The 22,192-nt window shown below is 41.2% G+C and overlaps 1 protein-coding gene across 1 annotated transcript in view; it reads right to left on the minus strand.

The window, feature by feature from the left end:
* Positions 1 to 22,192, minus strand: part of LOC128649899 (carbonic anhydrase 9) — a 236,696-nt gene that overhangs the window by 170,342 nt on the left and 44,162 nt on the right. Inside the window, exon 2 of the mRNA XM_053703440.1 lies at positions 1,923 to 1,952. Within this exon, the coding sequence (XP_053559415.1) occupies positions 1,923 to 1,952 (30 nt within the window). The remainder of the gene's footprint in view (positions 1 to 1,922; positions 1,953 to 22,192) is intronic.

The following is a 22,192-nucleotide window of genomic DNA, read 5'->3' on the forward strand; positions in this document are numbered from 1 at the left end:
TACCCAGGGAAACAAAAGCACTGGTAGCATCTTATAGATTCTCTTCACAGGAAGGGGCGTGGCCTATTAGGTTTTGGCGCCCAAACATCAATTACAGCTCTTATAAATTGCCTTAGCTTACTCACAATGTTAGTCTTGATAAAGGCCAGGAGGATATGGCCGAAACGCGTCGACTGATTTGAGTAAGCATAATACTGATATATCCACTGAACAGTTTATATATATTATAGTATTGTTTGTTTTCTTTGCAGGTTTTTGCACAGTTTTATTTTGTTTTATTGTATCCAACTGGGAGACAACTTCACTGCACAGAATCCACTATATCATTTTGGACACTTATTGATTAACTTTTGAAAGACTAATTTCTTTTTGTTTCACCAATTTGAGGATTTCCACATTTTTTGCAAAGTTACTTATATTTTCTTCACATTTGGGATCACAGGATACACACTATTTTGGAATTTTTCTGAATCGGATATATAATATAGACACTTTTCCTTTTTTTCACACCATTATCTGTTTGGATAAATACAATCATAAGAACACTCATCAATATCCGGATTGTACCATAGAGTACCACCCATACTAAGACACTTGGCCTATCAGGTCATTCATTGTCAGACGTTTTTAGGTGCACCAGGTCATTTTTACTTTTATTTTTATTATTTTTTCAGATTTTATGTCATTTTCTACATTTCGTTATTGTAACATGGATCCATGATTATTTATGAATGTGTAATATATCTTTTTGACTGTATGTTTTAGAAGATCACTGATATTTTTAACCGATTGTGTGGAATAAATATTGATATACATTTTTAACTTGTATACCCATTTTAGCATATATCTTTTGTACATTCACTCCATAACTACTAGTAGGAGGACCCACATTGTGGGCTACAGTTGTCCCCCTTTCCCTTCCTCAGCCTACTTTGGCGCTCACCTCCACCCCCTACCGTTTTCTTATAGATTCTCCCCAGGGAAACAGAAGCACTGGCAGCATCTTAAAGACTCTACCCAGGGAAACAGAAGCACTGGCAGCATCTTATAGACTCTCACCAGGGAAACAGAAGCACTGGCAGCATCTTATAGACTCTACCCAGGGAAACAGAAGCACTGGCAGCATCTTATAGACTCTACCCAGGGAAACAGAAGCACTGGCAGCATCTTATAGACTTTTCCCAGGGAAACAGAAGCACTGGCAGCATCTTATAGACTCTACCCAGGGAAACAGAAGCACTGGCAGCATCTTATAGACTCTACCCAGGGAAACAGAAGCACTGGCAGCATCTTATAGACTCTACCCAGGGAAACAGAAGCACTGGCAGCATCTTATAGACTCTACCCAGGGAAACAGAAGCACTGGCAGCATCTTATAGACTCTACCCAGGGAAACAGAAGCACTGGCAGCATCTTAAAGAATCTCATCAGCTCAGAGACCTTTTACATCGGGCCCTAAGTTTGTAAATTGGGATCCCTGCTTCCTGCCAACCTCTATCACCTTGATTAAGTCTCCTTTAACTGTGAGCTCTATTATTTTTTTTATGAGGTTTCTCACAACTCACTGAAATAGTTATTTATTTATAAAATACCCTGAGCAAAACCCCTGCAAGTACTCAAAATATTTTTTTTTTATGTCCCATTTGGCAAACAGCAGATAATCATGCAAAAGGGCTAAAAAAACTGTACTTTTCAATTTCTGCAACAATCCTTAAAAAATTTGTCAAACAGAAAGTTTTTATGGTCTAGTAGGTAATTGCAGAGATATACAATAGATCAAATAAGGTATAAAGGTTAACATAAGGTTAAATAAAACTTGCTCAATACCAACAAACAGCTAAACAAAAAAGCAGACCTCTTCATGCACTGTGATTCTATCACCATATTAAACAATAAAGCTCCAATCACAGAGCCGTTCTTACCTTCATAGTTCCAGTGAAAATGTGCAGGACCTACAGAAGGGGAAATAAAGAAGAAATTAGACGCCGGTGACACAGACAGGACAATAACAAATGCAGTACTTGTATCAAATTCCCAGATATCTGAGGGCTATGATGAGACCTCCTCCAGTCTCTGAAGTTTTTTATTGGTTGGTTGGTTGGTTCATTAGTAGATATTCAGCAGTACTGTCTAATCACATAGCCTCTCACTGTAATAATGTCTAATCACACAGTCTCTCACTGTAATACTGTCTAATCACACAGCCTCTCACTGTAATACTGTCTAATCACACAGCCTCTCACTGTAATAATGTCTAATCACACAGCCTCTCACTGTAATACTGTCTAATCACACAGTCTCTCACTGTAATAATGTCTAATCACATAGCATCTCACTGTAATACTGTCTAATCACATAGCCTCTCACTGTAATACTGTCTAATCACACAGCCTCTCACTGTAATACTGTCTAATCACACAGCCTCTCACTGTAATACTGTCTAATCACACAGCCTCTCACTGTAATACTGTCTAATCACAAAGCCTCTCACTGTAATACTGTCTAATCACACAGCCTCTCACTGTAATAATGTCTAATCACACAGCCTCTCACTGTAATACTGTCTAATCACATAGCCTCTCACTGTAATACTGTCTAATCACATAGCCTCTCACTGTAATACTGTCTAATCACATAGCCTCTCACTGTAATACTGTCTAATCACATAGTCTCTCACTGTAATACTGTCTAATCACACAGCCTCTCACTGTAATACTGTCTAATCACACAGCCTCTCACTGTAATACTGTCTAATCACACAGCCTCTCACTGTAATACTGTCTAATCACACAGCCTCTCACTGTAATACTGTCTAATCACACAGCCTCTCACTGTAATAATGTCTAATCACACAGTCTCTCACTGTAATAATGTCTAATCACATAGCCTCTCACTGTAATAATGTCTAATCACACAGTCTCTCACTGTAATACTGTCTAATCACACAGCCTCTCACTGTAATAATGTCTAATCACACAGCCTCTCACTGTAATACTGTCTAATCACACAGACTCTCACTGTAATAATGTCTAATCACACAGCATCTCACTGTAATACTGTCTAATCACATAGCCTCTCACTGTAATAATGTCTAATCACACAGCCTCTCACTGTAATAATGTCTAATCACACAGCATCTCACTGTAATACTGTCTAATCACATAGCCTCTCACTGTAATACTGTCTAATCACACAGTCTCTCACTGTAATAATGTCTAATCACACAGCATCTCACTGTAATACTGTCTAATCACATAGCCTCTCACTGTAATAATGTCTAATCACACAGCCTCTCACTGTAATAATGTCTAATCACACAGTCTCTCACTGTAATACTGTCTAATCACACAGCCTCTCACTGTAATACTGTCTAATCACACAGCATCTCACTGTAATAATGTGTAATCACACAGCCTCTCACTGTAATAATGTCTAATCACACAGTCTCTCACTGTAATACTGTCTAATCACACAGTCTCTCACTGTAATAATGTCTAATCACACAGTCTCTCACTGTAATAATGTCTAATCACACAGCCTCTCACTGTAATAATGTCTAATCACACAGCATCTCACTGTAATACTGTCTAATCACACAGTCTCTCACTGTAATACTGTCTAATCACACAGTCTCTCACTGTAATACTGTCTAATCACACAGTCTCTCACTGTAATACTGTCTAATCACACAGCCTCTCACTGTAATACTGTCTAATCACACAGCCTCTCACTGTAATACTGTCTAATCACACAGTCTCTCACTGTAATAATGACTAATCACATAGCCTCTCACTGTAATACTGTCTAATCACATAGCCTCTCACTGTAATACTGTCTAATCACATAGCCTCTCACTGTAATACTGTCTAATCACACAGCCTCTCACTGTAATACTGTCTAATCACACAGTCTCTCACTGTAATAATGTCTAATCACACAGCCTCTCACTGTAATACTGTCTAATCACATAGCCTCTCACTGTAATACTGTCTAATCACATAGCCTCTCACTGTAATACTGTCTAATCACACAGTCTCTCACTGTAATACTGTCTAATCACATAGCCTCTCACTGTAAAACTGTCTAATCACACAGCATCTCACTGTAATAATGTCTAATCACATAGCCTCTCACTGTAATAATGTCTAATCACATAGCCTCTCACTGTAATACTGTCTAATCACACAGTCTCTCACTGTAATAATGTCTAATCACACAGCATCTCACTGTAATAATGTCTAATCACACAGTCTCTCACTGTAATAATGTCTAATCACACAGCATCTCACTGTAATAATGTCTAATCACACAGCCTCTCACTGTAATACTGTCTAATCACATAGCCTCTCACTGTAATAATGTCTAATCACACAGCATCTCACTGTAATACTGTCTAATCACACAGCCTCTCACTGTAATACTGTCTAATCACACAGCCTCTCACTGTAATACTGTCTAATCACATAGCCTCTCACTGTAATACTGTCTAATCATACAGCCTCTCACTGTAATACTGTCTAATCAAACAGTCTCTCACTGTAATACTGTCTAATCACACAGCATCTCACTGTAATACTGTCTAATCACACAGCCTCTCACTGTAATACTGTCTAATCACACAGCCTCTCACTGTAATACTGTCTAATCACATAGCCTCTCACTGTAATACTGTCTAATCACACAGCCTCTCACTGTAATACTGTCTAATCACACAGCCTCTCACTGTAATACTGTCTAATCACATAGCCTCTCACTGTAATACTGTCTAATCACACAGCCTCTCACTGTAATAATGTCTAATCACACAGCCTCTCACTGTAATAATGTCTAATCACACAGCCTCTCACTGTAATACTGTCTAATCACACAGCCTCTCACTGTAATAATGTCTAATCACACAGCATCTCACTGTAATACTGTCTAATCACATAGCCTCTCACTGTAATACTGTCTAATCACACAGCCTCTCACTGTAATAATGTCTAATCACACAGCATCTCACTGTAATACTGTCTAATCACATAGCCTCTCACTGTAATACTGTCTAATCACACAGCCTCTCACTGTAATAATGTCTAATCACATAGCCTCTCACTGTAATACTGTCTAATCACACAGTCTCTCACTGTAATAATGTCTAATCACACAGCCTCTCACTGTAATACTGTCTAATCACACAGCCTCTCACTGTAATACTGTCTAATCACACAGCTTCTCACTGTGATAATGTCTAATCACACAGCCTCTCACTGTAATACTGTCTAATCACACAGCCTCTCAATGTAATACTGTCTAATCACAAAGCCTCTCACTGTAATACTGTCTAATCACACAGTCTCTCACTGTAATAATGTCTAATCACACAGCCTCTCACTGTAATACTGTCTAATCACACAGCCTCTCACTGTAATACTGTCTAATCACATAGCCTCTCACTGTAATAATGTCTAATCACACAGTCTCTCACTGTAATAATGTGTAATCACACAGCCTCTCACTGTAATACTGTTTAATCACACAGTCTCTCACTGTAATACTGTCTAATCACATAGCCTCTCACTGTAATACTGTCTAATCACACAGCATCTCACTGTAATAATGTCTAATCACACAGTCTCTCACTGTAATAATGTGTAATCACACAGCCTCTCACTGTAATACTGTCTAATCACACAGTCTCTCACTGTAATACTGTCTAATCACATAGCCTCTCACTGTAATACTGTCTAATCACACAGCCTCTCACTGTAATACTGTCTAATCACACAGTCTCTCACTGTAATACTGTCTAATCACACAGTCTCTCACTGTAATAATGACTAATCACACAGCCTCTCACTGTAATAATGTCTAATCACACAGTCTCTCACTGTAATACTGTCTAATCACACAGTCTCTCACTGTAATACTGTCTAATCACACAGCCTCTCAATGTAATACTGTCTAATCACACAGCCTCTCACTGTGATAATGTCTAATCACACAGCCTCTCACTGTAATACTGTCTAATCACACAGCCTCTCAATGTAATACTGTCTAATCACACAGCCTCTCACTGTAATACTGTCTAATCACATAGCCTCTCACTGTAATACTGTCTAATCACACAGCCTCTCACTGTAATACTGTCTAATCACACAGCATCTCACTGTAATACTGTCTAATCACATAGCCTCTCACTGTAATACTGTGTAATCACACAGCCTCTCACTGTAATAATGTCTAATCACATAGCCTCTCACTGTAATACTGTATAATCACACAGCCTCTCACTGTAATACTGTCTAATCACACAGCCTCTCACTGTAATACTGTCTAATCACACAGCCTCTCACTGTAATACTGTCTAATCACACAGCCTCTCACTGTAATACTGTCTAATCACACAGCATCTCACTGTAATAATGTGTAATCACACAGCCTCTCACTGTAATACTGTCTAATCACACAGTCTCTCACTGTAATACTGTCTAATCACATAGCCTCTCACTGTAATACTGTCTAATCACACAGCCTCTCACTGTAATACTGTCTAATCACATAGCCTCTCACTGTAATAATGTCTAATCACACAGTCTCTCACTGTAATACTGTCTAATCACACAGCCTCTCACTGTAATACTGTCTAATCACACAGCCTCTCACTGTAATACTGACTAATCACATAGCCTCTCACTGTAATACTGTCTAATCACATAGCCTCTCACTGTAATACTGTCTAATCACACAGCCTCTCACTGTAATACTGTCTAATCACACAGCCTTTCACTGTAATACTGTCTAATCACATAGCCTCTCACTGTAATACTGTCTAATCACATAGCCTCTCACTGTAATACTGTCTAATCACATAGCCTCTCACTGTAATACTGTCTAATAACATAGCCTCTCACTGTAATACTGTCTAATCACATAGCCTCTCACTGTAATACTGTCTAATCACACAGCCTCTCACTGTAATACTGTCTAATCACACAGCCTCTCACTGTAATACTGTCAAATCACACAGCATCTCACTGTAATAATGTGTAATCACACAGCCTCTCACTGTAATAATGTCTAATCACACAGTCTCTCACTGTAATACTGTCTAATCACACAGTCTCTCACTGTAATAATGTCTAATCACACAGTCTCTCACTGTAATAATGTCTAATCACACAGCCTCTCACTGTAATAATGTGTAATCACACATCCCCTCACTGTGATACTGTCTAATCACACAGTCTCTCACTGTGATACTGTCTAATCACACAGCCTCTCACTGTAATACTGTCTAATCATACAGCCTCTCACTGTAATACTGTCTAATCACACAGTCTCTCACTGTAATAATGTCTAATCACATAGCCTCTCACTGTAATACTGTCTAATCACACAGCCTCTCACTGTAATACTGTCTAATCACACAGCCTCTCACTGTAATACTGTCTAATCACACAGCCTCTCACTGTAATACTGTCTAATCACACAGCCTCTCACTGTAATACTGTCTAATCACACAGCCTCTCACTGTAATAATGTCTAATCACACAGTCTCTCACTGTAATAATGTCTAATCACACAGCCTCTCACTGTAATAATGTCTAATCACACAGCCTCTCACTGTAATACTGTCTAATCACACAGCCTCTCACTGTAATACTGTCTAATCACACAGCATCTCACTGTAATAATGTGTAATCACACAGCCTCTCACTGTAATAATGTCTAATCACACAGTCTCTCACTGTAATACTGTCTAATCACACAGTCTCTCACTGTAATAATGTCTAATCACACAGTCTCTCACTGTAATAATGTCTAATCACACAGCCTCTCACTGTAATAATGTCTAATCACACAGCATCTCACTGTAATACTGTCTAATCACACAGCCTCTCACTGTAATAATGACTAATCACATAGCCTCTCACTGTAATACTGTCTAATCACACAGCCTCTCACTGTAATAATGTCTAATCACACAGCCTCTCACTGTAATACTGTCTAATCACACAGCCTCTCACTGTAATAATGTCTAATCACACAGTCTCTCACTGTAATAATGTCTAATCACACAGCCTCTCACTGTAATAATGTCTAATCACACAGCCTCTCACTGTAATACTGTCTAATCACACAGCCTCTCACTGTAATACTGTCTAATCACACAGCATCTCACTGTAATAATGTGTAATCACACAGCCTCTCACTGTAATAATGTCTAATCACACAGTCTCTCACTGTAATACTGTCTAATCACACAGTCTCTCACTGTAATAATGTCTAATCACACAGTCTCTCACTGTAATAATGTCTAATCACACAGCCTCTCACTGTAATAATGTCTAATCACACAGCATCTCACTGTAATAATGTCTAATCACACAGCCTCTCACTGTAATACTGTCTAATCACACAGTCTCTCACTGTAATACTGTCTAATCACATAGTCTCTCACTGTAATACTGTCTAATCACACAGCCTCTCACTGTAATAATGACTAATCACATAGCCTCTCACTGTAATACTGTCTAATCACACAGTCTCTCACTGTAATAATGTCTAATCACACAGTCTCTCACTGTAATACTGTCTAATCACACAGTCTCTCACTGTAATACTGTCTAATCACATAGCCTCTCACTGTAATACTGTCTAATCACACAGCCCCTCACTGTGATACTGTCTAATCACACAGTCTCTCACTGTAATAATGTCTAATCACACAGCCCCTCACTGTGATACTGTCTAATCACACAGTCTCTCACTGTAATAATGTCTAATCACACAGTCTCTCACTGTAATACTGTCTAATCACACAGTCTCTCACTGTAATACTGTCTAATCACATAGTCTCTCACTGTAATACTGTCTAATCACACAGTCTCTCACTGTAATAATGTCTAATCACACAGTCTCTCACTGTAATACTGTCTAATCACATAGTCTCTCACTGTAATACTGTCTAATCACACAGTCTCTCACTGTAATAATGTCTAATCACACAGTCTCTCACTGTAATACTGTCTAATCACACAGTAATTAGTAGCTTCTGACTTATGCTCTAATACTGTGCTGTGTTTGCTACAAGCTGCAGGAGTTTATTACACTGTGTAATTAGTAGCTTCTGGCTTATAGCCTCATACTTAGTGGGGGTAATATATATAGGTCTCAGCAAACAAACTTAGCTATTGTGCAGTCGACATCAGGAAGATTTGGGTCTGTATAAATAATTTGATATCTATTGTTATCTCCTGCTCTGACCGTATGACTAAGTTGTTCATTGTGTTTACATTTTATCAGAATATGGTAAGGCTGACATTGTAGGCTGTATATAAATGTATAAAGCACGATGTTTGGGAAACATATCATTATATCATCAGTTGGTTCAAGCATACTTTTTAAAAAATATAGAATGCCATAGGAAATGAGAGCCTTGTTTTTAACAATGTTATATTTATGTTTATCATCACCAATCCACAATGATGATCTTATCACAATTATATGTACTCAGATGATGTCTTTAGTTTTTAGTATGGTCTGCTGAGGTTTTGGTATTTGCACTGAATTATGTCAGAGCTCCAGGTTGCCATACCAACCCTGCAGCAGACAGGTGCTAACACTTAATGACCATTAAGGTTTGAACAATCCGATTGGTTAATCAATAGGTTTAGGTTTGTATAAAGCAAGTGTTATCTGAATGTGTTTTAATAATGTTTTAGCCTGAGGAAACAGCTTGTTTTAGCTGAGAAACGCGTCGCTTTTTAATAAAGATTTTTACAGAAATACACTTGCTTTTTGGACACCCTTTTTATCATTTGTATGCTGCTAACTCTCTGGCACCTGAGAGGTATCTTGTTTTCATCTGGAGGGATCAGTCTACTGGGCGACTGTTTGGTTCCAGTCTGCAGTTTATGCACCTGCTGGTGCTTTGAATCTTGTAAGTAAGATTGCTCAATCTACCACTCGCTTGTCTAAACGTTACTGGGCTATGGTTTGCATTTTTTGTGTTCATTCAGGAACCTGTTAATCACTACCATCAAGGACCACAATCTGACTCATGAAGTATACCAGTGAGCTGGACCACTGAGAGGCTCCAGTCTGCTTCATAAGCACCAATGGGTGCACCTCCTTTGTGAGTATTCAATCGCTATCTTGTGGATTTTAGTATCTGTTATCTGGCTGTACTAGGCCATGTTTGGCGCCTCTGTGTTTTATCTTGTTTCAGTTACACTGTGTAATTAGTAGCTTCTGGCTTATGCTGCAGTACTGTGCTGTGTTTGCTACAAGCTGCAGGAGTTTATTACACTGTGTAATTAGTAGCTTCTGGCTTATGCTGTAGTACTGTGCTGTGTTTGCTACAAGCTGCAGGAGTTTATTACACTGTGTAATTAGTAGCTTCTGGCTTATGCTGCAGTACTGTGCTGTGTCTGTTACAAGCTGCAGGAGTTTATTACACTGTGTAATTAGTAGCTTCTGGTTTATGCTGCAGTACTGTGCTGTGTTTGCTACAAGCTGCAGGAGTTTATTACACTGTGTAATTAGTAGCTTCTGGCTTATGCTGCTGTACTGTGCTGTGTTTGCTACAAGCTGCAGGAGTTTATTACACTGTGTAATTAGTAGCTTCTGGCTTATGCTGCAGTACTGTGCTGTGTTTGCTACAGGCTGCAGGAGTTTATTACACTGTGTAATTAGTAGCTTCTGGCTTATGCTGCAGTACTGTGCTTTGTTTGCTACAAGCTGCAGCAGTTTATTACACTGTGTAATTAGTAGCTAATGGCTTATGCTGCAGTACTGTGCTGTGTTTGCTACAAACTGCAGAAGTTTATTACACTGTGTAATAAGTAGCTTCTGGTTTATGCTGCAGTACTGTGCTGTGTTTGCTACAAGCTGCAGGAGTTTATTACACTGTGTAATTAGTAGCCTCTGGCTTATGCTGCAGTACTGTGCTGTGTTTGCTACAAGCTGCAGGAGTTTATTACACTGTGTAATTAGTAGCCTCTGGCTTATGCTGCAGTACTGTGCTGTGTTTGCTACAAGCTGCAGGAGTTTATTACACTGTGTAATTAGTAGCTTCTGGCTTACGCTGCAGTACTGTGCTGTGTTTGTTACAAGCTGCAGGAGTTTATTACACTGTGTAATTAGTAGCTAATGGCTTATGCTGCAGTACTGTGCTGTGTTTGCTACAAGCTGCAGGAGTTTATTACACTGTGTAATTAGTAGCTAATGGCTTATGCTGCAGTACTGTGCTGTGTTTGCTACAAGCTGCAGGAGTTTATTACACTGTGTAATTAGTAGCTTCTGGCTTATGCTGCAGTACTGTGCTGTGTTTGCTACAAGCTGCAGGAGTTTATTACACTGTGTAATTAGTAGCTAATGGCTTATACTGCAGTACTGTGCTGTGTTTGCTACTAGCTGCAGGAGTTTATTACACTGTGTAATTAGTAGCTTCTGGCTTATGCTGTAGTACTGTGCTGTGTTTGCTACAAGCTGCAGGAGTTTATTACACTGTGTAATTAGTAGCTTCTGTCTTGCGCTGCAGTACTGTGCTGTGTTTGCAACAAGCTGCAGTAGTTTATTACACTGTGTAATTAGTACCTTCTGGCTTATGCTGCAGTACTGTGCTGTGTTTGTTACAAACTGCAGGAGTTTATTACACTGTGTAATTAGTAGCTAATGGCTTATGCTGCAGTACTGTGCTGTGTTTACTACAAGCTGCAGGAGTTTATTACACTGTGTAATTAGTAGCTAATGGCTTATGCTGCAATACTGTGCTGTGTTTGCTAAAAGCTGCAGGAGGTTATTACACTGTGTAATTAGTAGCTTCTGTCTTGCGCTGCAGTACTGTGCTGTGTTTGCTACAAGCTGCAGGAGTTTATTACACTGTGTAATTAGTAGCTTCTGGCTTATGCTGCTGTACTGTGCTGTGTTTGCTACAAGCTGCAGCAGTTTATTACACTGTGTAATTAGTAGCTTCTGGCTTATGCTGCAGTACTGTGCTGTGTTTGCTACAAGCTGCAGGAGTTTATTACACTGTGTAATTAGTAGCTTCTGGCTTATGCTGCAGTACTGTGCTGTGTTTGCTACAAGCTGCAGGAGTTTATTACACTGTGTAATTAGTAGCTTCTGTCTTGCGCTGCAGTACTGTGCTGTGTTTGTTACAAGCTGCAGGAGTTTATTACACTGTGTAATTAGTAGCTAATGGCTTATGCTGCAGTACTCTGCATTGTTTGCAACAAGCTGCAGTAGTTTATTACACTGTGTAATTAGTAGCTTCTGGCTTATGCTGCAGTACTGTGATGTGTTTGCTACAAGCTGCAGGAGTTTATTACACTGTGTAATTAGTAGCTTCTGGCTTATGCTGCAGTATTGTGCTGTGTTTGCTACAAGCTGCAGGAGTTTATTACACTGTGTAATTAGTAGCTTCTGGCTTATGCTGCAATACTGTGCTGTGTTTGCTACAAGCTGCAGGAGTTTATTACACTGTGTAATTAGTAGCTTCTGGCTTATGCTGCAATACTGTGCTGTGTTTGCTACAAGCTGCAGGAGTTTATTACACTGTGTAATTAGTAGCTTCTGGCTTATGCTGCAGTACTGTGCTGTGTTTGCTACAAGCTGCAGGAGTTTATTACACTGTGTAATTAGTAGCTTCTGGCTTATGCTGCAGTACTGTGCTGTGTTTGCTACAAGCTGCAGGAGTTTATTACACTGTGTAATTAGTAGCTTCTGGCTTATGCTGCAGTATTATGCTGTGTTTGCTACAAACTGCAGGAGTTTATTACACTGTGTAATTAGTAGCTTCTGGCTTATGCTGCAGTACTGTGCTGTGTTTGCTACAAGCTGCAGGAGTTTATTACACTGTGTAATTAGTAGCTTCTGGCTTATGCTGCAGTACTGTGCTGTGTTTGCTACAAGCTGCAGGAGTTTATTACACTGTGTAATTAGTAGCTAATGGCTTATGCTGCAGTACTGTGCTGTGTTTGCTACAAGCTGCAGGAGTTTATTACACTGTGTAATTAGTAGCTGTTACGGTACCAACTGTGTACCAAGGGTTAATACCAGGGAACAACGTCCTGCATAGGGAATCAGCAATTCACAAACCAGCCAGTTTTCAGGTTTAAACAGAATATATGCTTTATTTGAAGGCAGCACACAGATTTATACACCCTGGCTTCAGGTTACAAAGGGCATTGGTTTAACAGTAAAGCAAACATATGAACAATGCATCAAACAATTGTCTATTCACAGGTAAAACAGATTAACATATTAAGTTAATTAACTAGGGAAGAACGTTTACTCAGACAATCTGATGTTGGGCAGTCTAGTTAACATAATCACACAAGGACACAATCAGTTTACCCAGACAGACTCCTGAGACACAATCAGATCTTAAACATACATAGAATACATCTTATTACAGAATATAGGAACAGTTCTTATTAGCTATAAAGTCTTTTATGCCCACTTTGCTTATAGAGTCACAATTGCTCCCACAAGGGGCACTCACACCCTGTACCCATCCTGTATTTATGGATACAGGGTGACATAGACATAAGACAGAGGTATGAAAGTACATGGGGTGTCCAGCATATAAAATTCCATATTTCCATGCAGTCTCTGGGTATCCTTAAGCCCATGTACCTCCAGCCCAAAGAATGTTCCATAACAGGCCCTCCAATGTACAGTGGCGAGATTGGTTTTGTCACATCTCTCCCCTTTTCCAAACAGACTAACAGGGTATCTGACCTCCTGCCGGTCAGTGCCCTGGTTAGTCCAGCAACCCACCCATAAAACACAATTAGTAGTACAGCCCACCCACAATAAATGGTTACTACACCTGAGTACGGGGAAAACTTGTCCATGTCCAGGTGCCTCACCACAGCTGTGTGGGGGACTGGTACGCTGAATTGGTGGGTTGCGAGGTGGGCAGAGACCAGCTGTACTCTGCCCGGGTGCCAGCACTACCATGGAAGTAGCCTGGTGGGAGCCTGGTTGCTGGAGGGGAAGACCGACTGTCTCCCCTTCGGATACATAGCTGTGCTGCTGGAGGGGGAGACCAATCGTCTCCCCTTTGGCTAAACAGCCGTGTTGCTGGGGGACAGGACCATCAAACTCCTCTCCCTCTGGTTTGTCATGCTCGGCTGTCCAGGGTATATACTGTGGCATATACCACCAGAGCGCCTGGTAGGCATGTCAGTTTGCTGGGACAATCCATCTGTATTCCCGTTATGAGAGAGAATTCCTGTCCATACAAACAAGGGTTCAAATTCCTCAGTGCCCAGACCAGGGCCAAACAGTCCTTCAAAATCCCATCAGCTTCTTTACGAGTTTTCTGTACCTGCTCTTTATAGGTATCCACAATCCCTTCATACTGACATAGGGTGCCCTTGAGTTGCTGCACCTCACTATGAGCCAGCGTCAGCTTCTCCTCCAGTGTCACTAAGTTTGTCTTTAATGTTTCATGTTCCACTCTCAAGCTGGTGTTTTCTGCAGTTTGTCGGTGCAGCTTGTCTAGCAGAGATTCCTGTTCTAAACGTGCTTTTTCCTCTGCGCTCCTCTTCTCCTTCATCAGCGCATTGTAACGGGACCTCCACATATCAATAGCGGATAGAGATTTACTGAGCTCAGCGTCCTGGGGCTTAGCAGCAGGTGGGTCAGTCTCTGCTGCACGGATCTGGGCACGGGTAGTCACAGAGTTAACATCAGCGGGACCCATAGGAGCGTAGGCAGAAACAAGGGGGGCCAAGTCATTTCCAAGAAGAACATCAGCAGGTAAGTCCTTCTTGACCCCCACATTCACAGGTCTAGCGCCCACTCCCCAATCCAAATGTACCCTGGCAACAGGTAGGCTGAACACATCGCCCCCTGCTACCCTCACAGCCACAGTGTCTCCAGTGTACTGTTTCTCAGACACCAAGTTCTTTTGAAGCAAGGTCATGGTAGCACCAGTATCCCGTAGACCACTGACCTTCTTCCCATTCACTTTAACCAGTTGCCGGTTATTCCGGTGGGCAGCTTGCACAAGGTCTGCCTCATGTAGGATGCTCCAGCATTCTTGCGCCTCTACGTAGCGGGCCGCAGGCTGAGGATTACGTGGGATTCCGCCGGCGGGTCTTCTCCAGGACTGCGCTTGGTTCGCTGCGTTTAGGGGACACTCTGGTCTTTTGTGCCCTAGTTGCTTACATCTAAAGCACCGAATAGGTTGTGAGTAGCCCCGCGAATTGAACAGGGCTCTCTGAGGGTAGTTCGTGGCCGGAGGCCGTGTGGTATAGCGGTGCGCCGGGGTTTGGTAACTGGCAGCTGCTGGGGTGACTGGGGGTCTGTACTCCACTCTAGCAGGGGGCTTAGTGGTAGCAATGTCCAGTTTGCGGGCATCCGTATACTCATCTGCCAAGCGAGCCGCTTCCTGCAGGGTGGAGGGTTTACGGTCCCGAACCCACTCTCGAACTCCTGCGGGTAATTTGTCGAAGCAATGTTCCAACAGGAATAGCTGCAGCACCTCTTCCCCAGATATGGCTTGGCACCCCGCTATCCAGTGAGCTGCTGTGCGGTGCACCTTACATGCCCACTCAAGGTAGGAATCTCCAGCTAATTTAACAGTGTCTCTGAACCGTCTCCGGTATGCCTCCGGTGTAACCGCATACCTGGAGAGCAGAGCCTCTTTTACAGTATTATAATCCCTGACTTCCTCATCTGGAATGGCCCGAAAAGCCTCTCTGGCCCGGCCGGATAATTTTCCAGATAATATCGTGACCCAGTCCTCTGCGGGTACCTTGTGTAGTGCACATTGCCTCTCAAAATCCGCAAGGTACCCATCAATCTCTCCTTCTGTTTCCAGGAAGTTTTTAAAAGCTGCAAAATTTACTTTTCTCTTTTCCATCTTAGTCAGTATTGTAATAATCCCCCTCTTCCTGAGGTTACTGGCTTGTGTAGTTGCTCTTCTGGGCGATAAGGTTCATTCCGTCGCTGCCACCAATGTTACGGTACCAACAGTGTACCAAGGGTTAATACCAGGGAACAACGTCCTGCATAGGGAATCAGCAATTCACAAACCAGCCAGTTTTCAGGTTTAAACAGAATATATGCTTTATTTGAAGGCAGCACACAGATTTATACACCCTGGCTTCAGGTTACAAAGGGCATTGGTTTAACAGTAAAGCAAACATATGAACAATGCATCAAACAATTGTCTATTCACAGGTAAAACAGATTAACATATTAAGTTAATTAACTAGGGAAGAACGTTTACTCAGACAATCTGATGTTGGGCAGTCTAGTTAACATAATCACACAAGGACACAATCAGTTTACCCAGACAGACTCCTGAGACACAATCAGATCTTAAACATACATAGAATACATCTTATTACAGAATATAGGAACAGTTCTTATTAGCTATAAAGTCTTTTATGCCCACTTTGCTTATAGAGTCACAATTGCTCCCACAAGGGGCACTCACACCCTGTACCCATCCTGTATTTATGGATACAGGGTGACATAGACATAAGACAGAGGTATGAAAGTACATGGGGTGTCCAGCATATAAAATTCCATATTTCCATGCAGTCTCTGGGTATCCTTAAGCCCATGTACCTCCAGCCCAAAGAATGTTCCATAACAGGCCCTCCAATGTACAGTGGCGAGATTGGTTTTGTCACAGTAGCTAATGGCTTATACTGCAGTACTGTGCTGTGTTTGCTACAAGCTGCAGGAATTTATTACACTGTAATTAGTAGCTTCTGGCTTATGCTGCAGTACTGTGCTGTGTTTGCTACAAGCTGCAGCAGTTTATTACACTGTGTAATTAGTAGCTAATGGCTTATGCTGCAGTACTGTGCTGTGTTTGCTACAAACTGCAGAAGTTTATTACACTGTGTAATTAGTAGCTTCTGGCTTATGCTGCAGTACTGTGCTGTGTTTGCTACAAGCTGCAGGAGTTTATTACACTGTGTAATTAGTAGCTTCTGGCTTATGCTGCAGTACTGTGCTTTGTTTGCTACAAGCTGCAGGAGTTTATTACACTGTGTAATTAGTAGCTTCTGGTTTATGCTGCAGTACTGTGCTTTGTTTGCTACAAGCTGCAGGAGTTTATTACACTGTGTAATTAGTAGCTTCTGGCTTATGCTGTAGTACTGTGCTGTGTTTGCTACAAGCTGCAGGAGTTTATTACACTGTGTAATTAGTAGCTTCTGGCTTATGCTGTAATACTGTGCTTTGTTTGTTACAGGCTGCAGGAGTTTATTACACTGTGTAATTAGTAGCTTCTGGCTTATGCTGCAGTAATGTGCTGTGTTTGCTACAAGCTGCAGGAGTTTATTACACTGTGTAATTAGTAGCTTCTGGCTTATGCTGCAGTCCTGTGCTGTGTTTGCTACAAGCTGCAGGAGTTTATTACACTGTGTAATTAGTAGCTTCTGTCTCACGCTGCAGTACTGTGCTGTGTTTGTTACAAGCTGCAGTAGTTTATTACACTGTGTAATTAGTAGCTTCTGGTTTATGCTGCAGTACTGTGCTGTGTTTGCTACAAGCTGCAGGAATTTATTACACTGTGTAATTAGTAGCTTCTGGCTTATGCTGCAGTATTATGCTGTGTTTGCTACAAGCTGCAGGAGTTTATTACACTGTGTAATTAGTAGCTTCTGGCTTATGCTGCAGTACTGTGCTGTGTTTGCTACAAGCTGCAGGAATTTATTACACTGTGTAATTAGTAGCTTCTGGCTTATGCTGCAGTACTGTGCTGTGTTTGCTACAAGCTGCAGGAGTTTATTACACTGTGTAATTAGTAGCTTCTGGCTTATGCTGCTGTACTGTGCTGTGTTTGCTACAAGCTGCAGGAATTTATTACACTGTGTAATTAGTAGCTTCTGGCTTATGCTGCAGTCCTGTGCTGTGTTTGCTACAAGCTGCAGGAATTTATTACACTGTGTAATTAGTAGCTTCTGGCTTATGCTGTAATACTGTGCTTTGTTTCTTACAGGCTGCAGGAGTTTATTACACTGTGTAATTAGTAGCTTCTGGCTTATGCTGCAGTACTGTGCTGTGTTTGCTACAAGCTGCAGGAGTTTATTACACTGTGTAATTAGTAGCTTCTGTCTTACGCTGCAGTACTGTGCTGTGTTTGCTACAAGCTGCAGGAGTTTATTACACTGTGTAATTAGTAGCTTCTGGCTTATGCTGCAGTACTGTGCTGTGTTTGCTACAAGCTGCAGGAGTTTATTACACCGTGTAATAAGTAGCTTCTGGCTTATGCTGCAGTACTGTGCTTTGTTTGCTACAAGCTGCAGGAATTTATTACACTGTGTAATTAGTAGCTTCTGGCTTATGCTGTAATACTGTGCTTTGTTTCTTACAGGCTGCAGGAGTTTATTACACTGTGTAATTAGTAGCTTCTGGCTTATGCTGCAGTACTGTGCTGTGTTTGCTACAAGCTGCAGGAGTTTATTACACTGTGTAATTAGTAGCTTCTGTCTTACGCTGCAGTACTGTGCTGTGTTTGCTACAAGCTGCAGGAGTTTATTACACTGTGTAATTAGTAGCTTCTGGCTTATGCTGCAGTATTGTGCTGTGTTTGCTACAAGCTGCAGGAGTTTATTACACTGTGTAATTAGTAGCTTATGGCTTATGCTGCAGTACTGTGCTGTGTTTGCTACTAGCTGCAGGAGTTTATTACACTGTGTAATTAGTAGCTTCTGGCTTATGCTGCAGTATTGTGCTGTGTTTGCTACAAGCTGCAGTAGTTTATTACACTGTGTAATTAGTAGCTAATGGCTTATGCTGCAGTACTGTGCTGTGTTTGCTACAAGCTGCAGGAGTTTATTACACTGTGTAATTAGTAGCTTATGGCTTATGCTGCAGTACTGTGCTGTGTTTGCTACAAGCTGCAGGAGTTTATTACACAGTGTAATTAGTAGCTTCTGGCTTATGCTGCAGTACTGTGCTGTGTTTGCTACAAGCTGCAGGAGTTTATTACACTGTGTAATTAGTAGCTTCTGGCTTATGCTGCAGTACTGTGCTTTGTTTGCTACAAGCTGCAGGAATTTATTACACTGTGTAATTAGTAGCTTCTGGCTTATGCTGCAGTCCTGTGCTGTGTTTGCTACAAGCTGCAGGAGTTTATTACACTGTGTAATTAGTAGCTTCTGGCTTATGCTGCAGTACTGTGCTTTGTTTGCTACAAGCTGCAGGAATTTATTACACTGTGTAATTAGTAGCTTCTGGCTTATGCTGCAGTCCTGTGCTGTGTTTGCTACAAGCTGCAGGAGTTTATTACACTGTGTAATTAGTAGCTTCTGGCTTATGCTGCAGTACTGTGCTTTGTTTGCTACAAGCTGCAGGAGTTTATTACACTGTGTAATTAGTAGCTTCTGGCTTATGCTGCAGTACTGTGCTGTGTTTACTACAAGCTGCAGGAGTTTATTACACTGTGTAATTAGTAGCTTCTGGCTTATGCTGCAGTACTGTGCTGTGTTTGCTACAAGCTGCAGGAGTTTATTACACTGTGTAATTAGTAGCTTCTGGCTTATGCTGCAGTACTGTGCTTTGTTTGCTACTAGCTGCAGGAGTTTATTACACTGTGTAATTAGTAGCTTCTGGCTTATGCTGCAGTACTGTGCTTTGTTTGCTACAAGCTGCAGGAGTTTATTACACTGTGTAATTAGTAGCTTCTAGCTTATGCTGCAATACTGTGCTGTGTTTTCTAAAAGCTGCAGGAATTTATTACACTGTAATTAGTAGCTTCTGGCTTATGCTGCAGTACTGTGCTGTGTTTGCTACAAGCTGCAGCAGTTTATTACACTGTGTAATTAGTAGCTAATGGCTTATGCTGCAGTACTGTGCTGTGTTTGCTACAAGCTGCAGGAGTTTATTACACTGTGTAATTAGTAGCTTCTGGCTTATGCTGCAGTACTGTGCTGTGTTTGCTACTAGCTGCAGGAGTTTATTACACTGTGTAATTAGTAGCTTCTGGCTTATGCTGCAGTACTGTGCTTTGTTTACTACTAGCTGCAGGAGTTTATTACACTGTGTAATTAGTAGCTTCTGGCTTATGCTGCAGTACTGTGCTGTGTTTGCTACAAGCTGCAGGAGTTTATTACACTGTGTAATTAGTAGCTTCTGGCTTATGCTGCAGTACTGTGCTGTGTTTGTTACAAGCTGCAGGAGTTTATTACACTGTGTAATTAGTAGCTTCTGGCTAATGCTGCAGTACTGTGCTTTGTTTGCTACAAGCTGCAGGAGTTTATTACACTGTGTAATTAGTAGCTTCTAGCTTATGCTGCAATACTGTGCTGTGTTTTCTAAAAGCTGCAGGAATTTATTACACTGTGTAATTAGTAGCTTCTGGCTTATGCTGCAGTACTGTGCTGTGTTTGCTACAAGCTGCAGGAGTTTATTACACTGTGTAATTAGTAGCTTCTGGCTTATGCTGTAGTACTGTGCTGTGTTTGCTACAAGCTGCAGGAGTTTATTACACTGTGTAATTAGTAGCTTCTGGCTTATGCTGCAGTACTGTGCTGTGTTTGCTACAAGCTGCAGGAGTTTATTACACTGTGTAATTAGTAGCTTCTGGCTTATGCTGTAGTACTGTGCTGTGTTTGCTACAAGCTGCAGGAGTTTATTACACTGTGTAATTAGTAGCTTCTGGCTTATGCTGCAGTACTGTGCTGTGTTTGCTACTAGCTGCAGGAGTTTATTACACCGTGTAATTAGTAGCTAATGGCTTATGCTGCAGTACTGTGCTGTGTTTGCTACAAGCTGCAGGAGTTTATTACACTGTGTAATTAGTAGCTAATGGCTTATGCTGCAGTACTGTGCTGTGTTTGCTACTAGCTGCAGGAGTTTATTACACTGTGTAATTAGTAGCTTCTGGCTTATGCTGCAGTACTGTGCTGTGTTTGCTACAAGCTGCAGCAGTTTATTACACTGTGTAATTAGTAGCTTCTGGCTTATGCTGCAGTACTGTGCTGTGTTTGCTACAAGCTGCAGGAGTTTATTACACTGTGTAATTAGTAGCTTCTGGCTTATGCTGCAGTACTGTGCTGTGTTTGCTACAAGCTGCAGGAGTTTATTACACTGTGTAATTAGTAGCTTCTGGCTTATGCTGCAGTATTGTGCTGTGTTTGCTACAAGCTGCAGGAGTTTATTACACTGTGTAATTAGTGTCTTCTGGCTTATACTGCAGTACTGTGCTGTGTTTGTTACAAGCTGCAGGAGTTTATTACACTGTGTAATTAGTAGCTTCTGGCTTATGCTGCAGTACTGTGCTGTGTTTGCTACACGCTGCAGGAGTTTATTACACTGTGTAATTAGTAGCTAATGGCTTATGCTGCAATACTGTGCTGTGTTTGCTACAAGCTGCAGGAGTTTATTACACTGTGTAATTAGTAGCTTCTGGCTTATGCTGCAGTATTGTGCTGTGTTTGCTACAAGCTGCAGGAGTTTATTACACTGTGTAATTAGTAGCTTCTGGCTTATGCTGCAGTACTGTGCTGTGTTTGCTACAAGCTGCAGGAGTTTATTACACTGTGTAATTAGTAGCTTCTGGCTTATGCTGCAGTACTGTGCTGTGTTTGCTACAAGCTGCAGGAGTTTATTACACTGTGTAATTAGTAGCTTCTGGCTTATGCTGCAGTACTGTACTTTGTTTGCTACAAACTGCAGAAGTTTATTACACTGTGTAATTAGTAGCTAATGGCTTATGCTGCAGTATTGTGCTGTGTTTGCTACAAGCTGCAGGAGTTTATTACACTGTGTAATTAGTAGCTTCTGGCTTATGCTGCAGTACTGTGCTGTGTTTGCTACAAGCTGCAGGAGTTTATTACACTTTGTAATTAGTAGCTTCTGGCTTATGCTGCAGTACTGTGCTGTGTTTGCTACAAGCTGCAGGAGTTTATTACACTGTGTAATTAGTAGCTTCTGGCTTATGCTGTAGTACTGTGCTGTGTTTGCTACAAGCTGCAGGAGTTTATTACACTGTGTAATTAGTAGCTTCTGGCTTATGCTGCAGTACTGTGCTGTGTTTGCTACAAGCTGCAGGAGTTTATTACACTGTGTAATTAGTAGCTAATGGCTTATGCTGCAGTACTGTGCTGTGTTTGCTACAAGCTGCAGGAGTTTATTACACTGTGTAATTAGTAGCTTCTGGCTTATGCTGCAGTACTGTGCTGTGTTTGCTACAAGCTGCAGGAGTTTATTACACTGTGTAATTAGT

Source organism: Bombina bombina, chromosome 2 (assembly GCF_027579735.1).
Source record: "Bombina bombina isolate aBomBom1 chromosome 2, aBomBom1.pri, whole genome shotgun sequence".
In the NCBI taxonomy this organism is placed as follows: domain Eukaryota; kingdom Metazoa; phylum Chordata; class Amphibia; order Anura; family Bombinatoridae; genus Bombina; species Bombina bombina.